Raw genomic sequence first — 26,412 nt, forward strand, 5'->3', positions numbered from 1 at the left:
ACGATTAACAAGCTGTATTTGGGGACAGGCAAACCTTTGTAGGTTACAGGTAATTTTTTTTCTAATTTGACATGAATAACAGAAACAGCTTTGTAGAAACTTGGATCATTCAAATATCACCACGGCAATGCATTGGAAGATTTTCTGGTTGTCTACCATTTGTGCTTTGGTAGGAAATATTCTTTTCAGTGGAGGCAGCAATTTAAATGAAATTTAGTATGTATGCTGATGGGGGTAAATATTTATCTGCATTAGCTATTATATGATAAGTAATAACTTTTCTAATTGGTTGTCCAGAATCATAGAATAATATTGAACTACATGCATCTTTCAATATTTGTCCTGAGGGATTGGTTTTATTGCCTTCTCCCACCCAGAAATAGCCTATTTCTAAAATTTAATCTACTTTCCTAAAACACTAAACTGCACATTCCATTTTTTCTGCACAAATTCACCCATAAATTCTTTTCTGCTTACAGTAAAATGTTAATTTCAGCTTGTAGTCAATGTTGTCTGTGATCTTGTTTTGACTTAAATAGACCTACAACTATATCTAAAGCTTTATTTCTGCTAAGAGCAATTAAAAACCTGGTCAGAAAACTTTTCTGCCTCGTAAGAACATTACTATATATTTTGATTTTACTTGATTAACATAATAGAATTACTTTAGCATTACTCTTTTAGCAAGAATAGGCAAGCTAAAGGTAGAAAGACAAGGAGAATCATAGGAAGTAGCCTGATAAAAAAGTTGGAAGATTGAAAATCAAACAAATGCAGCTGGAGAGATGTTTCTTTAATATAATTCCTAATCTACTCTGAAGAAATGTTTAAGTTACGTGGCTTCATACAACATTTTCCACAACTTTCCTAAAAATAGGCATTATCCATTCCTATAATTAGAACTCAAATATTTTATTTTTGTTGTGCATTAATTCCTAATTATACCCGAGAAATTCCTGCTTCTCACTTTCTTTCCTGTGCTCTCTTCCAAATACTATCGTGATGAAAATGTTCAGTTTAAATTCTGTTCCTTAGCCACTTCAGATCTAAAGGAATTAGCTCAGAAGACAGTACTTTCTACCTTGGTCACTCACCTGGACACTCAGCCTAAGTCAAATAGTATTGTTTCTATTTACCTTTCAAGATGTGAACTACTTTTCTGAGTAGATTATAAACTCTTTGGGATAGAGGATATATCTATCTATCTATTATCTATTTATCTATCACCTATCTACTGATCTATCATCTATTTATCTATCTATCTATATTAATATATCATCTATTCCTATCTATCATTTATTTTAATTCTCAATCTTTTCTCATGGAACAGGCTTTCAACAAATGTTTTATATTATAAGGAGCATAATATATGCTTGAAGCATATATTCCTAACATAGTATAAGAATGACAACCTGGTGCGTTTGGTCTCTCTGACACGTATTTAAAATCATAAATTAAGGCCATCTCATTTGTCTATCTAGTTTTCATTAATTCACTACATCTAGCCTAACAAGAACTCCAAGGGCACTTTTACTCAGCTACCATTCTGATTAACCATGTCCATTCCTTGCAAAATAAGTATTTGAGGGGAAAAATCCATTTTAAGCAGAATTGTAGTTTATCAGATATGTCCTTCAATTAGAAATATAGCAACTGAAACAAATTTTGTGCTGATAGTACTTGCAAAAATGGTCACATGTGGCTAATATAAAAATAGGGATTCTTTTCTGGAAGTACTATTATAAGCAAAATTTTAGGGGATAGTGACTTGAAAAGTAGACTTTAAAATATGAAAACAATCTTGATTCAGCCAAGTAATATTTTGAATCAGCTCATTTCTCATCATGAGAAATATTAAAAGAATATTATTTTATTGCCAACTCATCATAAGCACTGAATTGCATTAAGATGTTTATTCTAATATCTTCAAACACAATAGTCTCCACTACATTTTCAAAATAAAGCACAGAAAAACAAAAGCAAACCACTTTCAACAAATGATGAACACATCCTGCCCTTGCTGGCTGAGCTGCTTATTTCTAGCATATATTGTAAATACAACATTTTCCCATTGCTGACAAATCTTATCACCTGTTTTCCAGCGTAACTATAGTAATGTGTGAATGGCATTTGGTTGAATCAAAGCTGCAAAGTTAGTATACCACATTTTGAGGTTTTTAACAGGGTGGAATAATACAAGGAATATAATTGATGACAATAAATCTTTGCCATGTTTTACTTGTCACTCTGTCATTGACTTAGTTTAAGTAATTATTTTTTAAAAGAAACAATAATTCAACAATGAATTACTTCTTTGGTTTGCTATTTAATGCTTCTTGCAAGGCATTTCTATATAGATACTAGTTGAACAAATGTGGACAGAAATTTCATATATTTGAAAAATCTCAAGGACATTTTGAGATCAAAGAACAAAAGTATCTTTCATCCTCCTTGTGACATGAACAGCCATGTGCTTAGCTCTAATGAAGTGAACAGCCATCATTAGTTAGATAGATAGAGCTTATGTTTTGCCCAAGTCACAACTCAGCCTCAATACATATGCTGGCAAGCTAAGAACTAAGACTACATTGACTGGCAAATGAGAGAAGCTGGGTTTGCAGACTGTAAGGCTTCCTCCAAGGAAGATGTGTATTTTTGCAAGAGGACTCTAAGTTTGACTAGAAAACTACTAAGGAAATTGTAATTATGTCTATCATAACATGAATTATTGCACCTAAATGTCAATCCTCAAATGCTTAAGGAGGCAGACAGAAACCCATAAATGAGTGAAGAAGCGAGTTAGATAAAGATATCTGGAAAATTTAAATATCCAAAATGGAAAGATAACTTTAAGTTCCGGTATTATTAAAACTCTGTGAGACTTTCAACACAGAGTTATCAGATATTTTAATTTTTCGTGAGATCACATGAAATATTTTGTCTAAAATTCTCTACATTAAAATGTTGCCAAGTGAATAATTTTTTAAAAACATGCAGTATAAGTCAAATAACCTCTTAAAGCTGAATTTTGCTCTTCGATTTTTACTATACAATCTCTGATTTTTTATTCTTTTATAGTTTTGATTGCAATGAGATTTTCTTTGGTTATTTTAACATATACTTCATACTGATAGTGAGGAACTATATTATGTTTTTAAAACTGGTCTTTTTACAAACTGTCAAAAGATACTATTTACCAGGTAAAAAAGTTCTAAAAGAGAGAGAGAGAGAGAGAGAGAGAGAGAGAAATCTTCTCTATTCATTAAAGAGAAAAAGGAAAAAAAGTTAAAAACTTCTTTAAAATAGTTAGATTTGTTTTTAGGGGGAGAATTTTTTTTCTTCGCATCTATTAATGTTTCATCAATTTTATTTTAACCCCAATTTGAAAAGCATCACCTTAGATAACAATAAATTCCACTGTTACTATATCTGTTCTCTCCGCAAAAAAAAAAATATTTTGTTCCTTGTTAGAATTTTCTGCATATCCCTGCCTAGATATCTTCATCCCTGTCTTTGAATTTATATATTATTACAGCTCATCAAGTTGCATTTTTTGTATGCTCTTTATCATCTATTGCTCCATGTGCTTCATGAAACATCAGCTCATAAGAATTCATAACACACCAATCACTTTAAGACATGTCTCCACACCTGGCTTTCAAGTCTCTTTACTTTTGGGACAAGAGTTATAAGAGTTATTTAAATATATTTGTATATCAAAATTAATAAAACTAATTTTTGGAAATGAAAAAAGTACACAGCCTTTGTTCTTCCTAATAGCACCAAATCCTTTAATATTTTGCTAAAATTCTAAGTATTGTTTTGCATAATGACAAATCCTCTCTATCCAATTCCTAAAGAACTTTAGTTTCATTTGTTTTATATTTTGTAGTTATTCAGATCAATATTATGATAGTATGTGCTGTGTATGACACAGATTTAGGTAACATCCTGGTAGTTGTTCTCTTTGAGTCTGAGAAGAGATGTTACTATGAAGTAGACTACTCATAATTTTAGGTTTCTTCTAGCTTGTCATGATTCCAAGTTAGTGTTTACTTTCTGAAACATAGTAACTTACATGTCTTGTGGATAGGTGACTATACCATAATCACTAAGCATATAGTTTTCCAAGGACTCGCCTCAAAGAACTTCAATAATTACTTAATTATTCCTCTTCTTTGAAGGAGTTGAATCTGATAAATGTTTCTAAGATATATATGCAAAAACTTGAAGGCCTTTAAATTTTGGCTTAAGATCAGACCACCTGTCAGTTATAGGTTATCAATCATGCATTATTCATCTTATTTCATTCAGTATCTACCACAGTGCATATCACACAATAAGTATTCAACAATACTTTTTGAATGAGATATTGAACCAATTATAATATATAAATTATGCATTAGCCCAAAGAAATCATGGTAGAACATCTGCACATGAACATTTCAGGTTCTTATTAAATTTAGTAGAATAGGTAACATCCACATACTTAGTTCACACTTCTAGTACTGATCACTTGAAATAAATTAAGGTGACAAATACATTTATAAATTATTTGCCATCCTTGCATTTATATCAACAGTCAGTGATTTCTCTTGGTCATTGCCTTAAAATGTACAAAAGATCTGAGGGTATCTGCTGGAACCATGAACTTCCATTCTTAAATTCCAGTGCTGCTAGCAATGTTAAATTTTCTAAAATGGCTCACCACTTATGCTGAGATGAGTGCTGGGTGTCCTAAATATATAACAAATTTTGGGTGCTTTTAGAGCTTTATCTCTTTTTATCATTCTTTTCATGATAAAATCTTCCAATAAAATTGGAACTAAACACATTCTCTTAAAGACTTTTCCTCAACAGAAAATGGGTTTTATAATCTCAGGATACTTTCCATATTTGTTTTTAGAAGTGCTAAGAAAAATCCTATATTTACATTTTAGATTCAATTTTATATATCTATATTTCCAGTTTTATGTGTTATTCAGTCAATAATGCTGGTATTCAATACCATAGTATCATTGTCATTTTCCTCTACAAAACTTACTTCAATTTGTAACTAAAAAATAATTTCCATAATTATTTAATACTCATTTAACCTAATAGACTGCAAATTCCTTAAGAAAAGGGGTTGTATCTGCTTTGTTAGTATAACACCTGGCACATGGTAAGAACACAATATTTGTTGAATGAATATATGCATAAATAAAATAATATATTAACTACCTAATAACTGGTCATGCATACTTGAAATTTTATCCTCAATCATTTATTATGAATCCAAAGTATATCTTGATCCTTATCTAATCTTTATATAATAATTATAATACATTTATTTTAAATGAAATATTTAACATATGTTGCAATTAAACACTTCATGAGGCCCATTTCAGATTTCCTGTTAGCTAACAGCTAAACTAGTGTGGAGTTACTGTTATCACTTGTATTTTTTTAAGTACCCCATCAAATACACTCAATTTGATAGGAGTGTAAAAATCCATGAGTGAAAATCATAAAACTAAGATCTCATCTTGAAAACAAATAATCAATACATAACATTTTAATCACAAAATGGTAAATGGCACATAAAAGTGATTTATTTTTCATAATACCTAGTAATTTTTCCACATTGGAAATCTAGGAACATCATTTTCTTGCTTAAAATTTTTCAGTGGTACTCTACAGCTATAGAACAAAATCCCAGTTCCTAAATGTCATACAATTCCTTTCTTCAACCTATCACAGGCTTCCTCTCTGATTGTATTCTCTTCTTACTCCTAACCTGATAGCAATGCAAACTTTTCCCATTGCCTAAAGAAGCCTCTTTTCACACTTCCTCCAATTTTCTGTTTCAACTTCTCATCCAGGTAAACTTTTGCTCATCCTTCCCTATCTTTGCACACTTCTCCTTGACTTCCACAGAGATATACAGAATCCCTCTTCATTGGTGCCATAGCACATCACAGATACTTTATTATAGGATTTGGCACATCATATTCTAATGTTTTATTTACTTTTAATATCTCCTTCCCTACTAGATGATGATATAAGTGTCCTGAGGGCATGGACCATGTCTGAATCACTTTTTAGTATTAATTATTACATACACAAATATTACTTAGCACAGATGCTAGAATCTAGGCAAATAGTGGTAAGCAACATAACATGAGCCCTGCCCTGCTAGAGTTTCCACTGAAGCAAAAAATACATACATCGAATAACTATTTTGCAACTCTAATAATCATTATAATGAAGAACACTATAGAAACCATGCAACAGAGGAAATGATCTTAGTCTGCTGAGTAGGTACACAAAAAAGCTTGCATTACTTTAAAAATAAAGGTAGGAACAATAACTCTTCTTTCTCTTTGGCTGTCTTTTGCCTATTTTTCCTCTATTTATTTTTATTTTTTTTATTTTTATGTGCATCCTTCTTTTAGGAAGGTATACCCAGGAAAGGAAAATGATAGTGAAAGCATCCCAAATCCACTCTGTTCATTTCTTCTAGCTATAGATGATAGCTAAGTACAAAATATCAGAGTTATGTGAAATGGAGTCAGATATAAATGACACTGTTATTACAGAAATGAGAGGAGAGAGGTAAAAAACACAAAGTAGAGACTATATGGATTTAGGGGACAAATTAGATAGATGATAGATGATAGATTAGATAGATAGATAGATAGAGAGATAGATAGATAGATAGATAGATAGATATAGATGATATAGATGATATAGATATAGATAGATATAGATAGATATAGATATAGATATAGATATAGATGATATAGATAGATATAGATGATAGATATTGATATAGATATATAGATATAGCTATAGATAGATATAGATATAGGTATAGGTATAGATATAAATAGATATAGATAGATAGATTAGATAGAGATAGAGATTGTGATATAGAGATAGAGATAGATATATAGATATAGATAGATATAGATATAGATGATATAGATATAGATGATATAGATAGATATAGATATAGATATAGATAGATATATAGATATAGATAGCTATCAACTCATGTACCACCAAGCACATTGTAGAGATAGTAAAATTTAAAGTTAAGCACCTATATTCAAAATCAGTAACTGGCTTAAAATGGATAGAGGTTGTGTTTTTTCCTCTGCTGCAGACCTCATAATACAATGTCTTTATGACTTCCATAGAAAAGTAATGTAAATGCATTCTATTTAAAGGAATATTTGCAGAATCCTCAAGAAAATATTTAAGTATCTAAGATTCCAAAGGAAGATGCTTATGAGGCATGTAAAATGTATCAATAAAAATATCAAATTTATAGAGTATGTGTTTTAGTCAGTTGCCTTTTATTCATATTCTGAATATCCTCTAACTTACATGAAAAAGCATAAGAAGGGCAAATGTTATCAGCATCTAGTGAAAAAGTAATCTATGTCAACTGATTCCGACATATTTCATATATATTAGTTAAAAGTGGCTGGTGAAGTAGATTTGTAGTCACATTTCTTCTCTATGTATTAAATTATAAAGCCCTGACATTAAGTATGAAAATAAAAATAGTTTAATTCTAGAAACCCTGCCTTCCTTACAAATTTTAATCTACACAGTAATTGTTTGAATAGTGATAAGCATGGAAATGTCAGGAATACTTTTCTATGTTTTCATCCCAAATCCATTATCAAATGTTAATGAAATAATTATAAAAGTTGGATTATTTTAAGTAAAATAATCATCATGGTTAATCATTGAGAGTCTCAAATTGGGAGAGTGGTTAACTTTTTTTAAGAAAGTAAAGCATCCATTTCTTAAGGTAGAGCTCAAGTCCATTTTTTAATTTGGCCTGATTGCTTTGGGCCTCACTAAACTCTACCATTCTGAGTCACTGCATTATATAACAGACCACTCGTTTATGTTGCATTTTCCCTATTTTGTTAAATTTGTTTTTCCACATCTGTCTTGTAAGAATGAGGTTGCTGTATAATTTTATTTTACGTTCATTATTTTATAGAGCCCAGCAAGATGAAGAGTGATAAAATTTCTTATAAATTGACCAAATGAAAAGGAAGCATATATGTCTTCAGAGATAATCTTCTCTAAATACATCATGGACTTCATTTACTAAACACTCAGGAAATGTTCAGAGAAAAAAAATTCATTTTGTTTAGTTAGAAAAGGCCCTACAAGTAAGAATTGTCTCATATTTATAATATAGATAATCACTTTTTTCCCCTTAAATTATGGTTACCTAATTACAGTATAACTATTGGCTGATGATAAATCCCTAGTTAAGTTCTGTAGAAAAATATTTCTAATTGGTTAGGAATTGGTCATATTAACAATTCACTTGATTTACAATATAGTCAATATGTCTGAATACATAAAAGAGTAGAGAGCAAAAGGGGTTTGACACAAATAACTTAAAAACAAATAACTTTCAAAACTTAAATACATATTTTCAGTTATTATAACACATCTCTTCAAGATAGTCTTTGAAATTCTTTGTAATGCACATATTCTGATCCAAATATTATAAATACGATATGTACAATCCTTAGCACAATCTAATTATGTAGACATGATTCTACTCATTTACAGATGAGGACTCTGAGTCTCAGGGAGGCCCAGTAACTTCACCCAGGACACCTGGGACACTCAGGTGGAATTAAGATTTGTACATAAGTCATCTGACTACAAAGGCCACATAGTCTATATGATATACCGAGAAAATGTCTTTCACGTGAGTGCCAGAAAATGCCAGGCACTCATCTTCGTAATTTAGTATTTACACATTTTACCTCTATGCTTTGATTCATTTTTTTTTTCTAATAAGAGTTAGTGATCTTAGTCCTGTTAGCTGAAAGATGACAGTCTGACATAGTTAATTTGGCTAACTATTCTGTAATAGAATTTGAACTGATGGCCTAGGATTAATCAGCATAAGACATTAACTAAAAAAAAAAATAAATGATCTAATGTTTGCATATAAGATCTATCAGAACTAACTCTGTTTTCATGAAAATTATCTACTTATGCATTGTTTGGGTACCATTTGGTCGGAATTTACAATATTAATGCAGGCTGCTCACATTGATGCTCACAATTCATCAAATTTCCTATGGAGGCTTCCTAGATTCTAGCATGCAAAGTTGGTTGATAATGTCTGTGGTGCAGGCATAGCTTACTGAGACTCATTCTTTTCAGTGACATGAAATCTAGACATATGCAAAGAATATACTGTTTCTATAAGTATAATTTGACTTTTTTGTGGGGGAGTTAATTCAGGCTTTGTAAATTTTTAGATCTTGATTTAGCCTTCAAAATCACTTCACCGACATTAAAATCATACTACTTGTGTAATGAAAAAAACTAGAATACATTTTAATAGGAAGTTTGACCTGCAGAAAGATGAATAATTTGCATCAATTTTTGTGCATTACATCCAACTAATGAAGACAAATGTATTCAGTCATTTCAGTAAAGTTGAAGAACTGAAGGCCGGCAATTTTATGCATCTATAATGATGAATATTACAGTATTTATTATATGATGAATTGGGAATTCTAGAAATGAATGGTGAGCAAAACAAGGAAAAAACATGCTTTTCATACTGATTTCTATTTTTATAAACACTGGCTTATGCTTTAAACAAACAGCATTCCTCCCCTAGTACCAATTCTACATTTCTCACTTCATCAAATAACAAGAAATAAATAAGCAGTGAGATCTCATGCATTTAACATTAGAAAATAGAAGTGAAGAGATTTCATTGTTTATATGTCAAAGTGGTATACTCATACCATAAAAAGTCAATGATACAATCTATTGTAACATTTTTTTTACTTTAAGTTGATTATGTTTAAAGGCATTATAATGAGATAAAAGTTACTTGAGAATAATTAATAGGACTATTGCTTTTTGTAATCATTAATATAAAATATGCTATAAAATGGTTTATAAAGGTGCCCATTCAAATTCAATTATAAAATAAAATGTATCCTAATATTTATAACTAAATAGTAAATATGATAGAAATAAAACATATATAACAATTTTTGTGTGATAAAATTGTCTTTAAATTTACCATCAATATTAAAAGGCATTATAAATATATCCAATTTACATTCATTTTTAGATTTCCTCAACATTCTTTATAATTATATATATATTAGTAGTTCTAGCACTATGAAATTAGTAATTTAATTTGGATTTTGTTGACAGAAATAGTCACCGACTGAAACTTACTAATGATTTAACCCTATGAGTAAAATGGGAACAAATGAGATTATAGAAAATATTAGCATCATCAACAATATGCAGAGACTTGAATACAATTCCCTCAATCCTCTGCTCAGCTGACACATAATTCCATATGGTATTCAAGTAGTGAAGAACTAACAAATGAAGCGTACTACTAGCTTTTTGTTAAAAATAGGAATAGTTTTAATGAGACCCTTCATTCACTTTACAGTATTTCTACCAAACTGAACACAGGAAAGCAAAATAACACCAATTGGCCCTAATGGATTTTATCTAGACTGCTGCTTTCCTACCAGCTCATGGACTGCTGAGTCTGCCTAGTCCTCAAAGTGCAATATGCACTCAACATTGAAAGAGAAACCAGAAAGGCTTTTAGTACTGCAGTCAGAAGGGAGGAAATGCAGTCCAAAATGCCATTAAAGTAGAAATGCTCCCTGTTTGGATAAAGAGATTATCACCTATGGTGAATTAAGAGGCAAGATTGCAACGGCTCACACATTTTAAATACTTCTTAATGAAAACTGCTGTGATTTGCTTTTTGGCTTTATCACATCCAGAGTATTTTTTTTTCCTTAATTCTTTTGAATGAAAGAGGAAGTTCAGTTAACTTATTATGCGTAAGAACACCTACAACTTCAAAAATCTACCATACAGTAAATACCACATTAAAATAATATTGCTGCAGTAAGGAAAATTATGAAAGGGATTTAATGTCACCCCAAGCTTAATTAAACCAGATTATGCTTATTTAGCTTTTACTTTCACATCATTGTTGATTGCTCCACTAAGGTATTTTTATGTAAAGAGATCTTACCTAATTAAATAGCTTATATCTGAGTCATTCAGCAATTTCACAACACACTGGTCAGTAATCATCACACTCAGAGTGATGAATGGTGATGGTAGACCCTTAGATGAATCACACAGGAGGATGCTTAGGAGGTTAAGTAGTGGATGCATGAATTTTTAGGGGAAAAAAGGAAAATATGTATAACTTTTGAAATATATCTTATTTCCTACTCCAAAAGAGACATAGTATTTTGTTTTAACCTCCTGAGCTTAATTAAGCACACATGCCTCTATGACAATATCTGAAAATCTGAACAGTAATGTCAGCAAAAGGAGTTCCTCTATTTGATCGCATTTACAATATTAGTATAGCTGAAATTTTCATTATGGATTATGGTTCCTGCAGATATAAACTCAAATCCTGGGGAATTTCTGGAACTGATCTAAATTTCCAGAAATTGAGCCCGTATTGCTCTGCTTTGAATATATTTATCTCATTAACTCTTGCTGAGAAAAGCAAGAGCCTCAAATAATATTTTGAACACTTAAATGCATTCCTTTTTGTTTTGTTTTGTTTTGGCTTATGATTAACAAAATTTTAAAACTAAGTAAATATAGCGTATTATAAATAATCTACAATATACTTGAATAATGATGATATAAAAGGTAAATGCTAATTGACTAGTTGAGAAATGTTGGTCAAAAGTTTCTGGGAAGTCAGAATCTCATTCAAATATTAGAGTAGCATGCCATCATGTTTATTAATGATTAAATAAATATTAATATTTCATGAAGCTATATTTCCATCAGAGGTATGACATGGCAAGTCATAAATTACTGCCTGAAATCTTTTTCTCAGAAGTAATGTAAAGTGTGAAACTTAGAGAAAGTAAAGTGTGAAATGCCTTTTTTTGGTTATACTTCTTCAATGAAGTTATATGAGTTAAGATCCATCATAATGTACTGATGTAAAAATAATTTTAATTTTATGCCATGTTATGAATGAATAAAATATAATTTGATAAAGTTAAAACTTTAATATTTTCAAGTCAAGGAGAAGAAAACAAGTTATATGAATAGGAGAAACAAAAAGTATATTGTAATACCTACAGGTGAGTGATTTGAATATTTATTCCTTTAAATTTAAATCATCATGTTCAAATTTACTGCAGTCTTATTTAGGCTAAAATTATATGTTGAATGCATCAAAAAACTTTTTTTAGTAACAATGAAACATTTTAACAAATTTAAATTCAATATTGTCTGGCAGCGAAATTAAAAAAAAATAAAATGTTCTAAAATATTCTCCCTGGTGTATAAATTTGCAAAGTCAAAGTGTTATTCAGATTTCTAAAAATTTTTATTAGTATTTACTGATAAGTTTACATTAAAATTCCAGTAATGTCCTTATAAAAGTTAGAAATGTATCATATGCTATTGCCTAATTTTTAAAAATTCATTTTAACAAAAACATTAATATTTTATACTACCATAACACACTAATCTATAGAGTATGAAGAAATGATTCCACTTAGATACATAATCCAACTTGATTTCTGGGAGTTCCTCTTACCAGTGACTTTACTAATATCAGTAAATATTTTTCAAAATAACTCAACTTTCTTCAGAAGGGCAAGAGTTGATCAGATCATCCAAGTTGAACAGGTAAAAGGAAAAAAAAAATAACTACATCCCAAGACTTATAATTGTTTTGTTCTCTTATCATATATATATAAGTTTAAAATTAGAGGAAATAGAAATTCATTGTGCTGTTCTGGGTACTTCTGTCAATTTAAAAAGTTACATTAATATATACTTTATGTATGAATTAACATTTTAGTTGTTTTATATTTTTCCTAATAAGTAAATACCTTTTAGTAAACAGGGACAGAGGTAGGGAGGGATCAAAAATTGCTCTTTGTGTGGTTCCAATAAACTATAATAGAAAGCTTCCTTACAACTAATTCAACGATTATCTTTCTTTTTTAAAATAGTTTTCACGTCTGAAATGGGTTTTTGAGATTTATATAATATACAATTTTGGTTTATTTTTACCAAGCACTTCCTCGAAGCAAGGCAGTGTATAGAGACTATTCCTAGTACATTGGTACATTGTATTTACAAAACAAACAAAAAACTCGTTTAAGGTTTTATATTAAGTATAAGTCAAAATTATTTATTTTAGAAACTTTGAAATTATGAGTGCTATTATGTAACTATCATTACTGAAAAATATCTGTACTATCCTCCAAAGTCCTTACCTATTTTCCCCAAATCTTACTCAGTTCTTACTACCCTGGATTACTCAGGTTTGTTTAACGAGGTCATCACGTTTAATAGTGAAAGATGCCATGCTTATCGTTAGCTCAAAAAGTTATTTATTTGCTTTGTTTGTAAATCTTGCTACACCATCATAATTCCTGATGTAGAATTCATTTGTTCAATAAATAATAACTGAGTGCTCACAGAGTGCAGGCACTGTGGTTGTGTGAATTACAAGAACAAAGGGACAAAAATGTTGGCTGTCATCCAGATAATGTAAACCAGTATAGGATGGTAGGAATAAACGGGACTCTTACTCTTCGCAGAAAATGCATCTATTTTTCCAACTTTTTCCAAATGAAAATATAAGAAAATAGGAGTCTAAAAAAATCACTGTTTCCAACCCTCACAAGTGTTTAAGACTATGCCCAATTTTTAAAATTTGTCCTAAGACATCAGCTAACTATATTTCCCATATAGTTTCTAGCCCAATTTTAAACCAAACTCTGCGAATCTGTCAGGCATATTATCAAAAAAAAATTATAAGTTTAGCATTTAAATAAACCTTAGATTTTCTAGTATAACCCTCTAATTTTCCTAATTAAAAAATAGAAATTTAGGGATCATAAATTTCAAGTGATTCATCCAAGATCACAAGTGACGAGGTGAGATCTAGAATATCGATATGCAGAATACTATATGATGATACTTTCTAATAGTTCATTATCAGCCTCTTTTCTAAAATATTAATGTGCTTATATAACTTTTTATAAAATAAGCACAAGTACACTTGAAATATTAACCAAGTTCCAAACTAAATGGTACATAAACTCATGAAGTTGTTGAGCTCATTATGTAATTATTACGGAGGGAAAGAACCATAGCTGATCTAACTATGTAGAAAGAATGTCATGGTCTGAGCACTTCGTCAACACAATACTAGGGCAAAAAACCCAACTTTATTTTAAAACATTTTAAAATGATGAGCTCCTTGAACTATAATTATGAAAACAATCATTGTTATACATTTATACTATATTAAAATAATTTAAAACTTTTAAATTAATATATACATGGCTTTAGGAGGTCTTTCTCTGGTGCAGGCAATAAAGAGGTTCATTTTGCGTGGAGAATTTAAAAACAACAGTAGCATCAACTATCACCATGTACTGGCAAGTCAAAACATGTCAAAAATATAATATTCCTCCCTGAAAATATCTTTTATCTATCTAAGTTCTAAAAAATTACTGTTGAGTTTTGACAATACAACTCATATTGAGCTTTGAATTAGCATATTTTAGTTCTTATTCTACTTGGAATATTGTATTCTACTTGCAAATTAATTTGGAGATTTCCCAATTATACAGTTCACCTTAAATAATACATGTGGCCTCAGCTGTATTTGCATGTTTTGGGAGTAAGAACTCAAGGTTGTTTTGTTTGTTTGTTTGTTTGTTTTTCATTTCTGCAATGACTGTGGAATCATTATTTTGAGAATACTATATAAATGTAAGAATATGTAGTGTTGCAGGAGCTAGTATCACAAAATTCTCTCAAAGGCAGTTCATACTGTGTTGAACTATAATAAAATCAGAAGACTTTACCAAATGTAATAGAATTTAATGTTGAAATTTTGGGTGAAGTCATTATGGTGAAATTATTCCAAAGAAAGAAAAACTTTCATCAAATTGAAATTTATGAAATTCATTATAAAATGGAATTTTTATGAATCAGTGCCAAAATTTCAAACTATTGTATATATGTTAGTTCATGTGAAAAATATTTTTCAAAATTAAGATTAATAAAATTATGAGTGAAGATAAATTGACCAATATGGTATTTATTAAACATGAACATACAAATATTAGTTGTGACACAGTCATCAACAAATTTGCAGAAGGCTCAAAAAATTATAGTGTTATTTATTATTGTGATTATTTATTAGCCAATGAAAAGTTATTAGTGTTTCTCCCTTTCTTTCAAAAAATACATTGATGTAATTAAAACATGTTAATCTGTTAATTTTTCCTTTCATATAGCATTAGTTCTGTGTTGTAACAAGTTACTACTAATTTAATGGCTTAAAACAACATAAATTTATGATCTCATAGTTCAAGAGTTCAGAAGTCTTAAAAAGTATTTGCAAGTCTGCATTTCTGTGACTTCTAGAGAGAGAAAAAAAATGTTTCCTTGCCTTCTAAAAGAACTTCTAGAAGTATTTTGCATTTCTGGCCTTGTTTGGCTCCTTTCTCCATCTTTAATTCAGCAGCATTTTCAAATCTCTTGTCAACCTCTCTCTCTCTCTCTGTCTCTTTTTTCTGTCTCTATTTTTGTCTCTCTCTATCATTTTCTCTCTCTCTTTCCATATATACATATATAATGAAAATTAATAAAGGAAACTTCAACTAAAATTGGAGAAGGAAAGGCTTATAGAGAGAACTCCCCTGCCTTATCACCCTATGTCAATTACCCCAAATAGGAAGATATCAGCTAAAGACTCCAATAGGAAGAGAAGTACCTTGCGCTCCCAAAAAGGAAATTCAACCACTTTACCATCCAAGCAGAAGGAGGGTTTTCCTCTCGCACAGCCCCAAACCCAGCCAACTGAAATGGGGAGGCTCAGTCAATGAGAAGCTATCGTCACCTGAACTCTTACTTTCCTCCAATCAACTTTCTTTTTTCTCTTGCTGATGACTTCCTTGACCCATCTTCCTTCTTTTAAAAGGCTTTTCTTTTGTGACTCAGTCATTTATAAGAGGATAGCTAAATTGTCTCCTTGGTTTTATACAGTAACAGAATGTAGCAAGATGCATTCATTAAAAGCAAAATTGGTAATGGCATATCAAGGTACTGTTTTATCCCGTCTCACAGCAACTAAGATTAATGAACAAAGAACAAGTGGCTGACATAAAACATACCCATGGGGGTGCCAACGCCATAACCTTTGGAGTCTATAAGGCCACCAATCTGTGTCAGGTTACAGTTCCGCTGGGTAACAAATTCGATGGTTGTTGACTCCATTAGGAAAGCATAATCAGAGGTGAGGACTCGCTGAATTCCTTCTTCATTACTTTTGACAAGCACTGACTGTCTCCTACTACTCATAAAGGCCCACATTTTGTCATACGTGGAGATTTTTGATTTCTGGGGAAAAATAAAATACACAAGAAAGATATTCTTTAGTTTCCATGTGACCCTACAATATTTAGATGGAATTTGCTATATTTAGTTTACTCATATTACCATATACCCATATTATTAATAACAATGATATCTAAATGGAAAATCAAAATCTGTATAAAAAAGTTTTTCATAGAAATCCCTCATCATATTTCCTGGTATAGTACAGATGTACTTGACAAATACATCAAAAAGGTCTTAATGTTCAAAAATGCATAAGTAGTAAATCATAGAAGGCAATAAAAAGGAAAATAAACAAGATTAATAAAGAGGGTTTTTTGTGCTTATATCTCACATGAGTGTCTTATGTGTATAGTCTTATCTTTCAACATTACTATAACATTAATTTGGAAGAGACAGACACTGGCAACCAATTGACACTATAAAACTTGAAGAGATTATCTTTCCCAATTTGATTGACTATAAGTCAGATGTCATGTTAACCTCCAAGGATACACAAAGATGTAGGTTGAAGAGATGAGAGAAATTCATTACAAATAAAGATGTTACAAATAAGAATGACTATATTTCCACTGAGATACAATCTGGACACCACAGAACTTCTTTAGCCTGCTTCAGGACGACAAGAAATCTATCATTCATGTCTATTAACTAACTAAAGATTTCTGGACCAATAAAATTGCATAGTTTTTATATCCAATTGAAAATTCTCAGTAGGGCTTTCCTTGGATTTCATTAGGAAAAGAAATGGGTTTTGTTCAGAAGGCATTGGTAAAACATAAACATGAAAACGGTTCACATCTGCTATGAAAAGCTCATCTGTGAAAGCCTTGCTCTAGTTTAATTCTTATACAGATACAAAAAAATAATACTGAAGCTATAAACACAAGGAGGATATTCATCATACTGGTTGCAGTGCTATAAAAAGCCAAAACTATTTTCAAACAAATAGATATGCAATCTTTTTACAGCTTAAGCATACTTTTAGTCTTACATGTGCCAGGTCATAAATGTGATATTACCATAATTACTTCTAAAAGGCAGGTACACAACAATATTTAGAAAAATTCCAGCACTGTTTCAATGATAAAATGGAAAGAAAATCCTTAAATTTACTGAGGAAAAAACTAAAAGTATACAAGTGCTTTATAAAGAAGTATAACATTAGAGCTAAGAGAGGGTAGAAATGAAAACCTTTGCTCTCCAGTGAAACTAAAACATGCTAAAAGGCCAACAGTTCAAAGTTTAAAAGAAACCAGCTAAAACAGCTAGAATAAAATTATTAGGATTACAAATTTGTACAGCTATGGTGGCCTGTCAATTATTTTCAAGTAAAATAATCAAATATTGGTAATAGAAAAGAGAAATGAAACAAATATTTAAGATTATGATAAAATTCTTATTGGAATAATTAAGACCAATAGTGAGATTTTTGCATAGACTCAGTTGTTTGTCCAAAACAGTAACATAATAAGGATAATCAGAACAAGTTCATTTCCTTTCAAAGGTAAAAATTTTTCTCCTAATGCTTTGGATTAAGTAAAGCCTAAATATAAAATTAAATCAAAATTAAATCTCACCTGCAGATCAAAGGAATTTTATGTAAAAAAATAAAATTGGATGCAGTTTTTAGTTTAGTAAATCTGTCACTGACAATAGATAAATAATTCCATAAATGATAACACTAACATTAATGTAATCAAAATGGCACACTCATCACTTCAGAATTTAAAATGTAACATCTTTCTTATCTTCCATTGTTATTTAAGTATCTCTTATTTGATTGACTTCTGATTTTCAGGAACCTATTATCTACGATTTTTGTACAGCTTCACACAGCTTTCCTGTCTGATGAATTATTATTCTTATAATTGTGGAATAATTCTTATAAATGTGTGGATAAAAAAGTCACACAAATTGTTTTATTTCTTATAATAAAAATAAAAACTCAATTAAGAAATATTTCAATTTAGAAATATTGAATCTGCTGGTCACACACATTCTATGTGACCGTGACTTGTTTGCTTTTTGTTGTTGTTGTCATTCTTTGACCACAATTTCCAGTTTAGCACAGTTACTTCTTTGCATCTCCAAATTATGGATATAAAACAGAACAGGGCAGAAAAGATATGGAAGATATGATTAAAAGCCATCACTACCTTTGTAGACTTGAAAGAAAATATATTCAGAGAAAAATACATATTAAAAATCTGATATCAAATATGAACACCTCAAACGAATTGTTAGAAAATAAAGTTTAAAAATCTACAGAAAAGTAGAATAAAAAGTTAAAAATACAGAAAGAAGAAAAAAAATGTCCGAGGAAGTAACAAGAACCGATATCTGAAGGTTGAGTCCATGTCAACTATAGAATGAGAGGTGGAGAACTTTCTAAACAGAAAAAATCAGTTAAGAGTTGCTATTTTAGATATGAATTTTATAGGTTGAAGTAACTGAAGGAAGTACTCTTGGGCTGCGTCAAGGAGTATGGTGTTAGAGGATGATAGAGAAATAGATAAGGATGACCAAGATGACCTTACCATGTTCCTCAGCTTTCTAAACTTTAGGCTTCTTCCTGCTTCCAGTACTCTGACTTCTCTCTTACCTAGGCCCTAACAGAAGTCAGATGGTCTAACCACTGGACTCCCTTCTCTCTTTTTTCTTAGATCATTTACTTTAGGAAATGTGTAATTGTAAATGATTTGTTTTTTGCACTTTTGAGCTGTAAATCTTTTAAAAATCTTCTTGTCACTTATATAATACAGGGCTGTCTTCCTCAAGGGCCAAAAAGTCAACATTTTATAATAGAAGAAGGTAGTGTCCCTATCATCCTATGTCTGTGGGAGGACAGAAACCTAATTCTTGTAGATACCTTGCTCCAAATTGTAAAACTACCTCCTGTCATGAAGATATTAGAAGTTTATTTTTTCTTTGTGTGAGGCCAATTAGCTAACACAATGGATGTGATATCCCCAACTACAGTTTGAAAAAACTCTTCCACCTTTAAAAACTCTCATTCCAGGCCTTAAAAACTCTCATTTCAGTGGAATTGACCTCGGACTAAGTTCTGGCTTCTTTCTCTTAATGCAATAGCCTTGGATCAAGTCTATCTTGCCTATTTAAATTTGTCCAATTTGTTCAATTTTGAATTGCAATGTATGACAGAGAAGACTGAGTCTGCAAAGGAGACAAAAAAGGATGAACAGAGATTAAAAAAGAAAATCTAGATATTGTGGTACAATCAAGGCAAGAGAATATTCAGTGTCTACCTGCAGTGATTTGCCAAAAAAAAAATTCATACAGTGGGAACTGAATCATGTGCTTGGATTGGGCAGCAGAGAGTTCTTTGATTATTTTAGCAAGAGCTAATTTAGCAGAGTGGAGCACTTAGAAGTAACATGGAAGTAAAAGGGAGCCAGTAAATGCCAAAAAATGAAAGAAAAAAAATTAGAAAGTAGGACACTGAAGAAGAGGAACTGCAGGGCAATACATAGAAAGGTATTTTGGTTTAAGTAAGATTTTCAAAGACTGAAGAGATTCGAGCATGTTTAAAATCAAATGGAGAAAGTTTCAGGAAAAAGAAGAGCTTCAACATGGCAGAGAAAGAAAGAGCAATCAATAACACAGTTTCTAATAAGGTAAATCTCAAATAAAATAAAAGAGGATTTAAAATAGTGCAATTGGCTTGACCTCTGAATTCAAATATTTATAAACACATGTAGAATTATACTTACACTAAGTTAAATTTATTTTCAATAAAATAGAAAATTGTTGAATATTTTCAAAGTAAAATAGACTATAGGATCTGTAAAGTTAAAATCAACAGATAGAAGCTGCATGAGTTAAAGATTAGGAATCAAAATTAATTTAATGTCAATAAAGAAGTAAGTAAAAATAGGATTAATTATATATGAGTATGTTGAGTGTGAAAATTGTATGCAAATTTAGAAGGAAGGAAATATCAAGTTGCAGTATGAACTAAAGTTTGATGATGAAAGACAAGACATGTTGAAAAACCACTTGTACTGTTGTATTCAATCTCCTGTTATGATGATTAGTTTTATTCATGGAATAGCTACTGATCATTGCTAAATAATGTGATAAAATTAACAACAGCAACTAAGCTGCTAAGCTAAAATGTACACAGGCTTTGAAGGTGCCCTGGACCACAGTGATGGAGAGAAGTAAGGACCAAGATAAAACATTAGGAAAGACTCAGGAACTGGGACACAACTTGGCCCTGTGCATTGCTGCTGCCAAATTGATTAGAAAAGACTTTCCAGAAGAAATGTACTATTTAAGAGAAATATGAAAAAAGTAAGTCAGGTAAGAAGCTAAGCATGAAATAATATCATTCTCTATAAAGAGAGAGTTGAGATATGACAAATTAGAGCCTAACAGAGAAGCTGTTCAACTAGAGTGTAGCCAAGTAAAAGATATACTAAATTAGTGTGGGGGGTGGGGGAATATAGAGTATCTTGTTTTACTCTTTTATTTTACAGATGAGAAAACTAAAGATACTTGATAAGGAAAAAACATTACCAGAAAAGGTAGATTTGCAAAGTGAAAAATACTGCTAGAATGTATGACATCATGATTTTATATACTTTTAATTATATAGCAAAATAACTTCTTGGGCAAAAATGTATTACCCTTACAGTTATGTTGTACATAGTAATTTAGGTAAAGTCAAGTAAACAAATTAAATCATGTCTCAGAGATATTGCTTGAAATGCATATAAAAATTAAAGCACTGCAGAAGAAAAGCATATTTAAAATTTCCTAAATAAAATCAACTTATTTTCTCCTGCATCTTAACCTTGTCACACTGCATAGTAGAATCAATTTCTTTTTCTTTTCTTTTCTTTTCTTTTTTCTTGTGCTCCACATTAAAGACACTTTTCTTTCTATATTAGATCATATGGATTTAGGATGTCAATTTTAGCAGTGTTTATTTTATCAAAATGCTGAGGCTTGTAAGCTGATTTGATTTCTGCTACATCAGCACAAAACAAATAAAACAAGTTCATAAGGCACTGTCTTTTTATAATAGCAGTTTTCCTGGTCTATAAAACATCAACAAATGAACTTAAAAAATATTCTTGTCAAGAATAAGCTTATAAAGAATAAGAAATATGCTTTTTAAAATTCACAGATGCCAAATGATTTTGTGCTTTAAAAAGAACATTAAGTGTAAACACCTAAAATATTTTAGACATATATCTAACGATTTAAAACTTAAGGATAAGTGTTAGTTTCTGACAGAACTCTAAATGAAGTTTGCAGCCTGAAATCATTTCGCTCTTTGCAGGTCTCAAATAACTTAATAGTTTTAGGCAACTCTGTTTCCAAGTATTTTGGAGAGAGATTTTAAAACTGGTAAGATATTACTGTAAGGATAGTGCTTTGGAATTTTATTTCTATTCCTTCTGAAATGTTATGAGAGTTAATAAAATAAGGGTTATTATTATACCACTTGCATAGATCTTTTTTTCTCCTATTGGGGGGCAACGTATTTTATAAATACAAATCCATCTTCTTTTAAAAAAATAATCTTTGGCTCAAACTGCCTGACTATATGAATAAATTCTTCACCTCTGTTTATTTTGCTTGCTGTCAAATACTAATTAAAATATAAGAACAATCTTGTACTCACTGGACCTGTTTTATAAGCCTGTCAGAGAGCCTAAAATATAATAAGAAAATAACTATCAATATTTGCATGACCCCTGGAAGCAAGAATTTAAAATTAACTTTTTAAGTATGTTCTAGAAGAAAGTTTATTTCCATGAATGAGATGGAAAACATTTAATATTAATCTTGTTTGAGATATTATAATCCCAAAGCCTAAACAGTACAAAGAAAATTCAGTACTATTTTGTAACATGGTTTATTTTACATGATATTAGAAGTGTTGACTGCAACTCAGATTCTTTAACAAAGTTAATCAGGTGGTATAACACCCAAAGCATCTGGAAGTAACCTAAAAAACACTTTATCTTAGAAATCCATTTCTTTTTATTAAAAAGAATTCATCAAAAAATGTTTTATTTCCTAAACCATAAGGTCTGAAAGAATTAGTTGAACTTTGGTGTAACGATAAATATAATACAATATCTAAAAAAAAAGCAGTAATTTTTGATCATTTTTTATAATTACTCATGTAAATTTGGTGATATTATATTTGGCACTTAATCAAATTATTTCTTTTCAATAAATTCCACATGATCAATTTTATTTTTAACATTAGTTTCAATATTTTATTATAAATGCTATAATAATCTTTTAAATTTTGTTTTGAAAAATCACATGTAATAGTTCCTAATAGGTGGTTTGAAAAATGTTCATACCAAGGTCTCTCTTGGTAAAGGAGAATTTGGCTGAGATTTGCATTTTAATTTTTATTACAGTAAATAAATTACCAACAATACTGGAACATATGTGCTAGGTAAGAACAGCTGAGCCCTATCTGGACTCATCTGACCTTGGTCACTAGGAAATTAGAGTTAATTCAGGAAAACAGGACTGAAGCCATATGGGGTTCATATCAAAGGTGGATCTGAGGCTAGTGCAGTGATCTGAAAGCATTTGGTTGTTAGCAAACCTGTCAGTCCTTGGAATAATTCTGGCAGTTTTATCTTAAAGCATCTGCAATCTCTTAAATCAGGATATTTGAAGGAAAGGACAATGAAACAGAGAATTGCTCTTCATGTTACCGAGAGTTAAGAGAGAAATAAGAGAGAGCATTATAAGTGAGCATAATATGATGGGTAGCAAGTTTAAAACAATTTGGTGCAGTTAAAGGCAGTTATTATTTTTAGGGAGTTGAACAAGTATCTGATAGTACATTTTGCACTATTCCAAATCACTGATAATTCTTCTGGTTATTGCATTTTATTATGTAAATGAGATTTCTTAAACTTTCCTGGTAAGATGTTTTCTTTTGTTATAAATAATAGTAATCAGAAATATATTTTACTGTCATTTTGGCAAATTAAAAAAATATATACTAGGAAACTTGACATCAGTGGGTGAACCTTGAATAAGCCACAATTTCTTAGCCCTACCTAATAAAAAGCTTTCCCACCAATTTCACAGAAATGTTATAAGACCTAAATGAGAAAATCTATATAAATTAGCTTTAACAAGCTATCATATTCTTTAAATATATAAGGATTTTATTCTTATTGCAAGTGTTATGTAATCAATCAATGGAGAAACATAGTAACTCTATGCTAAGACTGTAGCATATGCCAGATTCTTATATTTATGCCTTTAGTTTGTAAAATTCATTAATTTTTAGGAATATGGAAATATGCTACCTCTTTCCTCCCATAACCTGGCCCTAGTGAGCAAGATCAGGAAAAGCACCCTGAGCCCTTGCTGAGCGAGGATCATAAACCAACACAGCTTATGACATGAGATCTTTCTAGTTACGAAGCCTCGGGGCACAAAGATTTTATTTTTAATCTCAGCTCATTCTATTGAATGATTCACTAGCTTACTCATTCACTCACTTGTTATTTCATTCTAATATTTATTGAGCACCAGCTTATTGCAAAAGACAGTGCCAGGCATTGTGAAGGCAGAGATTAACTAAACAGATCGTGCCCTTGTCCTGGCAAAGCTTAAAGTCTCATAATGCATGGCAAATAAACTTAGAATTATAAAATGGTGTGATAAATGCCATGACAAATGACAGCTGAAATGTAAACAAAATTGAGGAGGGAGGTATGACAGAAAGTCAAAGAAAGTAATTCCAATTCCTTAAGATTCAAATCAGTCACAATTTTGCTGGTCTCACTCCTCTCTGCAATTGAAATTCCGACCCAAAACAAATTAAAAATTCAGCATTTGAAATTCTTAAAATAATTATTGTTTTCACTTTACCAGAACCTTTTCTATGGTTTCTAAACTTTATTGGAATGTGATGCAAACATTATGATGTGTATATATCTGTAAACTTATGTAAATTAAACTACACATAAAATGGTATATATTTTTACTATTTGCTGTAAACATATATATTAAAATATATACAAATGAATTTTTTTTCTAAATAGTAAATAAATAATCTGAGTTGGGTCCTGGGAATCTGAGGAAGAAGAGATGAACCACTCTAAACACATCTCCATCTATTGCCCAATTTGATCACAATAATAGGAGATTTTAAATAGGAGGACCACACTCTATCCTAGGGACTTGAAATGGCTATTTTCTTCAGCTGGAATGTAATTTCCTTGCACGTATGTGTGCCTCGCTTCTTCATCTCCTTCTGATCACCATTTCAAGAGAACTTCCACTATTTACCCCTATTTATAATTCTAATTCCTCACCACAGATATGTCTCCTGCTTTATTTTTATCTATAGCATTTAATAACTAAGTAGAATATTGTATATTTCCTATTTTTACTTACATATCTGTTTATTTTTTATCTCCATACACTATAAGATAAATTCCATGAAGTCAGAGATTTTTGTCTTATTTTGTTAATCTCTACAGCCCTTATACTTAGAACAGTGCCTGGTATATAGTAGGTACCAGCAAATATTTATTGAATAAATAAGCAAAAACTGCATAAATGGATGAATAAAGGTGTTCTATCTATTGTGCTGGAATTTAAAAGACAGGGGTATTAGTTTCAGCTCTGGGTTACCAAGCTAAGTGATATTTGATGAGTCAGTTTCATCTCTCTAGAACTCAATTTGCTCATCTGTAGAAATAATTGGTAAGCTATATAAATGATAAGATATATTTCATCAGAGTTGGTCTATATAACCATATATATTTAGAAGAACTAGGCTCATTTACTTCTTTTATATTCTGTTCATAGCTTAATTTAATAAAGAGAAAATACCACTGGCCTAGTTTCAAAGAAAAGCATAAAGAAAGCCATATAATTGCCCTGCAAAATAATTTTAAGCTCTATTTCAATGTTAAATTGTAGTTTTAATGTATTCATAAAAGTTCTAAAATGTATTTCACATTCCACATGTCTCAGAGATGGGAAGTAGGATTAGTATCCTCTTTGCTTCCCCACCCCCCACCCCCTGCCACCTCTAAATCATCACTGTCCTATTCCCTTTTGAAAATAAACCAAGGCACAAAACCCTTATCTTTTTAGACTCAAGCCATACAGTCTTACTACCTGATTCCTCCTACTACTCTTTTATTCATATTCTGGATATGGCCATCATTCATAGAATATTATAGTACCCAGATAATTGTCTTTCCTTGGTGATGAACTTGTAAGTGTTTAACAATCAGCTCTTTGGAAAAAAGGAAAAGGCCCAAATTTGTAGTGTTTTCTGTTTTGTTTTGTATTTTATGGTTTAAATATTCCCACTATTGTCATTTTTAAAGCTAAGGACACATTATTTACCAAACTATAAAATTCCTGAATATTTAATTTCTGCAGGTTATTACAAACCAGTTCCAGTATACCACTGCTTCTCCTTCACCGAAAATCCTGAGTGATTTCTCTGTTGCTTGACAATCATTTCTAATAACTTTCTTAGTAGCACCTTAGCCTCTCAACTACATAGTCATATAACATATTTATCAACACTTGAATTTGCTTTACTTCAAAATCAATTACTGAAATATCCTACTCTGTGATTATAATCTCTTCCTATACAATTCAATTACTTCACTGCTCACATTTTCCAATCTCACTCATGGCCCATTAATGACCTGCATTCCAATTCATTAGCTCCTTCTACTTCTTTATATTCCACACTGTTCAAATGCGTGTCCATGATCTTTCATTTCAAAATTATTGTTGCTAATATCTTAAACTCATTAAACTTTCTTTTCTTTGAACCACCTAACTTAACCTCAACTCTAAATAAACCCACTATCCATTTCCTCTAAATCTGTTCATAGCAACACAGCGTTATTAGAAAAGGTTACACTACAAAATGTGAAGAAGCTCAAGTAGATGCTCAGCACTTCCCAGAAAGTA

General features: G+C 30.7%; 1 protein-coding gene across 3 annotated transcripts in view; it reads right to left on the reverse strand.

Annotated features, from left to right (window-relative positions):
- Window positions 1-26,412, reverse strand: part of LOC102896341 (glutamate receptor ionotropic, kainate 2) — a 551,413-nt gene that overhangs the window by 13,717 nt on the left and 511,284 nt on the right. For all 3 annotated transcript variants that reach the window (XM_006926267.1, XM_006926268.1, XM_006926269.1), the window contains exon 14: window positions 16,224-16,449. In XM_006926267.1, coding sequence (XP_006926329.1) covers window positions 16,224-16,449 — 226 coding nt within the window. The remainder of the gene's footprint in view (window positions 1-16,223; window positions 16,450-26,412) is intronic.

This window comes from Pteropus alecto, unplaced genomic scaffold (genome assembly GCF_000325575.1).
Source record: "Pteropus alecto unplaced genomic scaffold, ASM32557v1 scaffold7, whole genome shotgun sequence".
Taxonomy (NCBI): domain Eukaryota; kingdom Metazoa; phylum Chordata; class Mammalia; order Chiroptera; family Pteropodidae; genus Pteropus; species Pteropus alecto.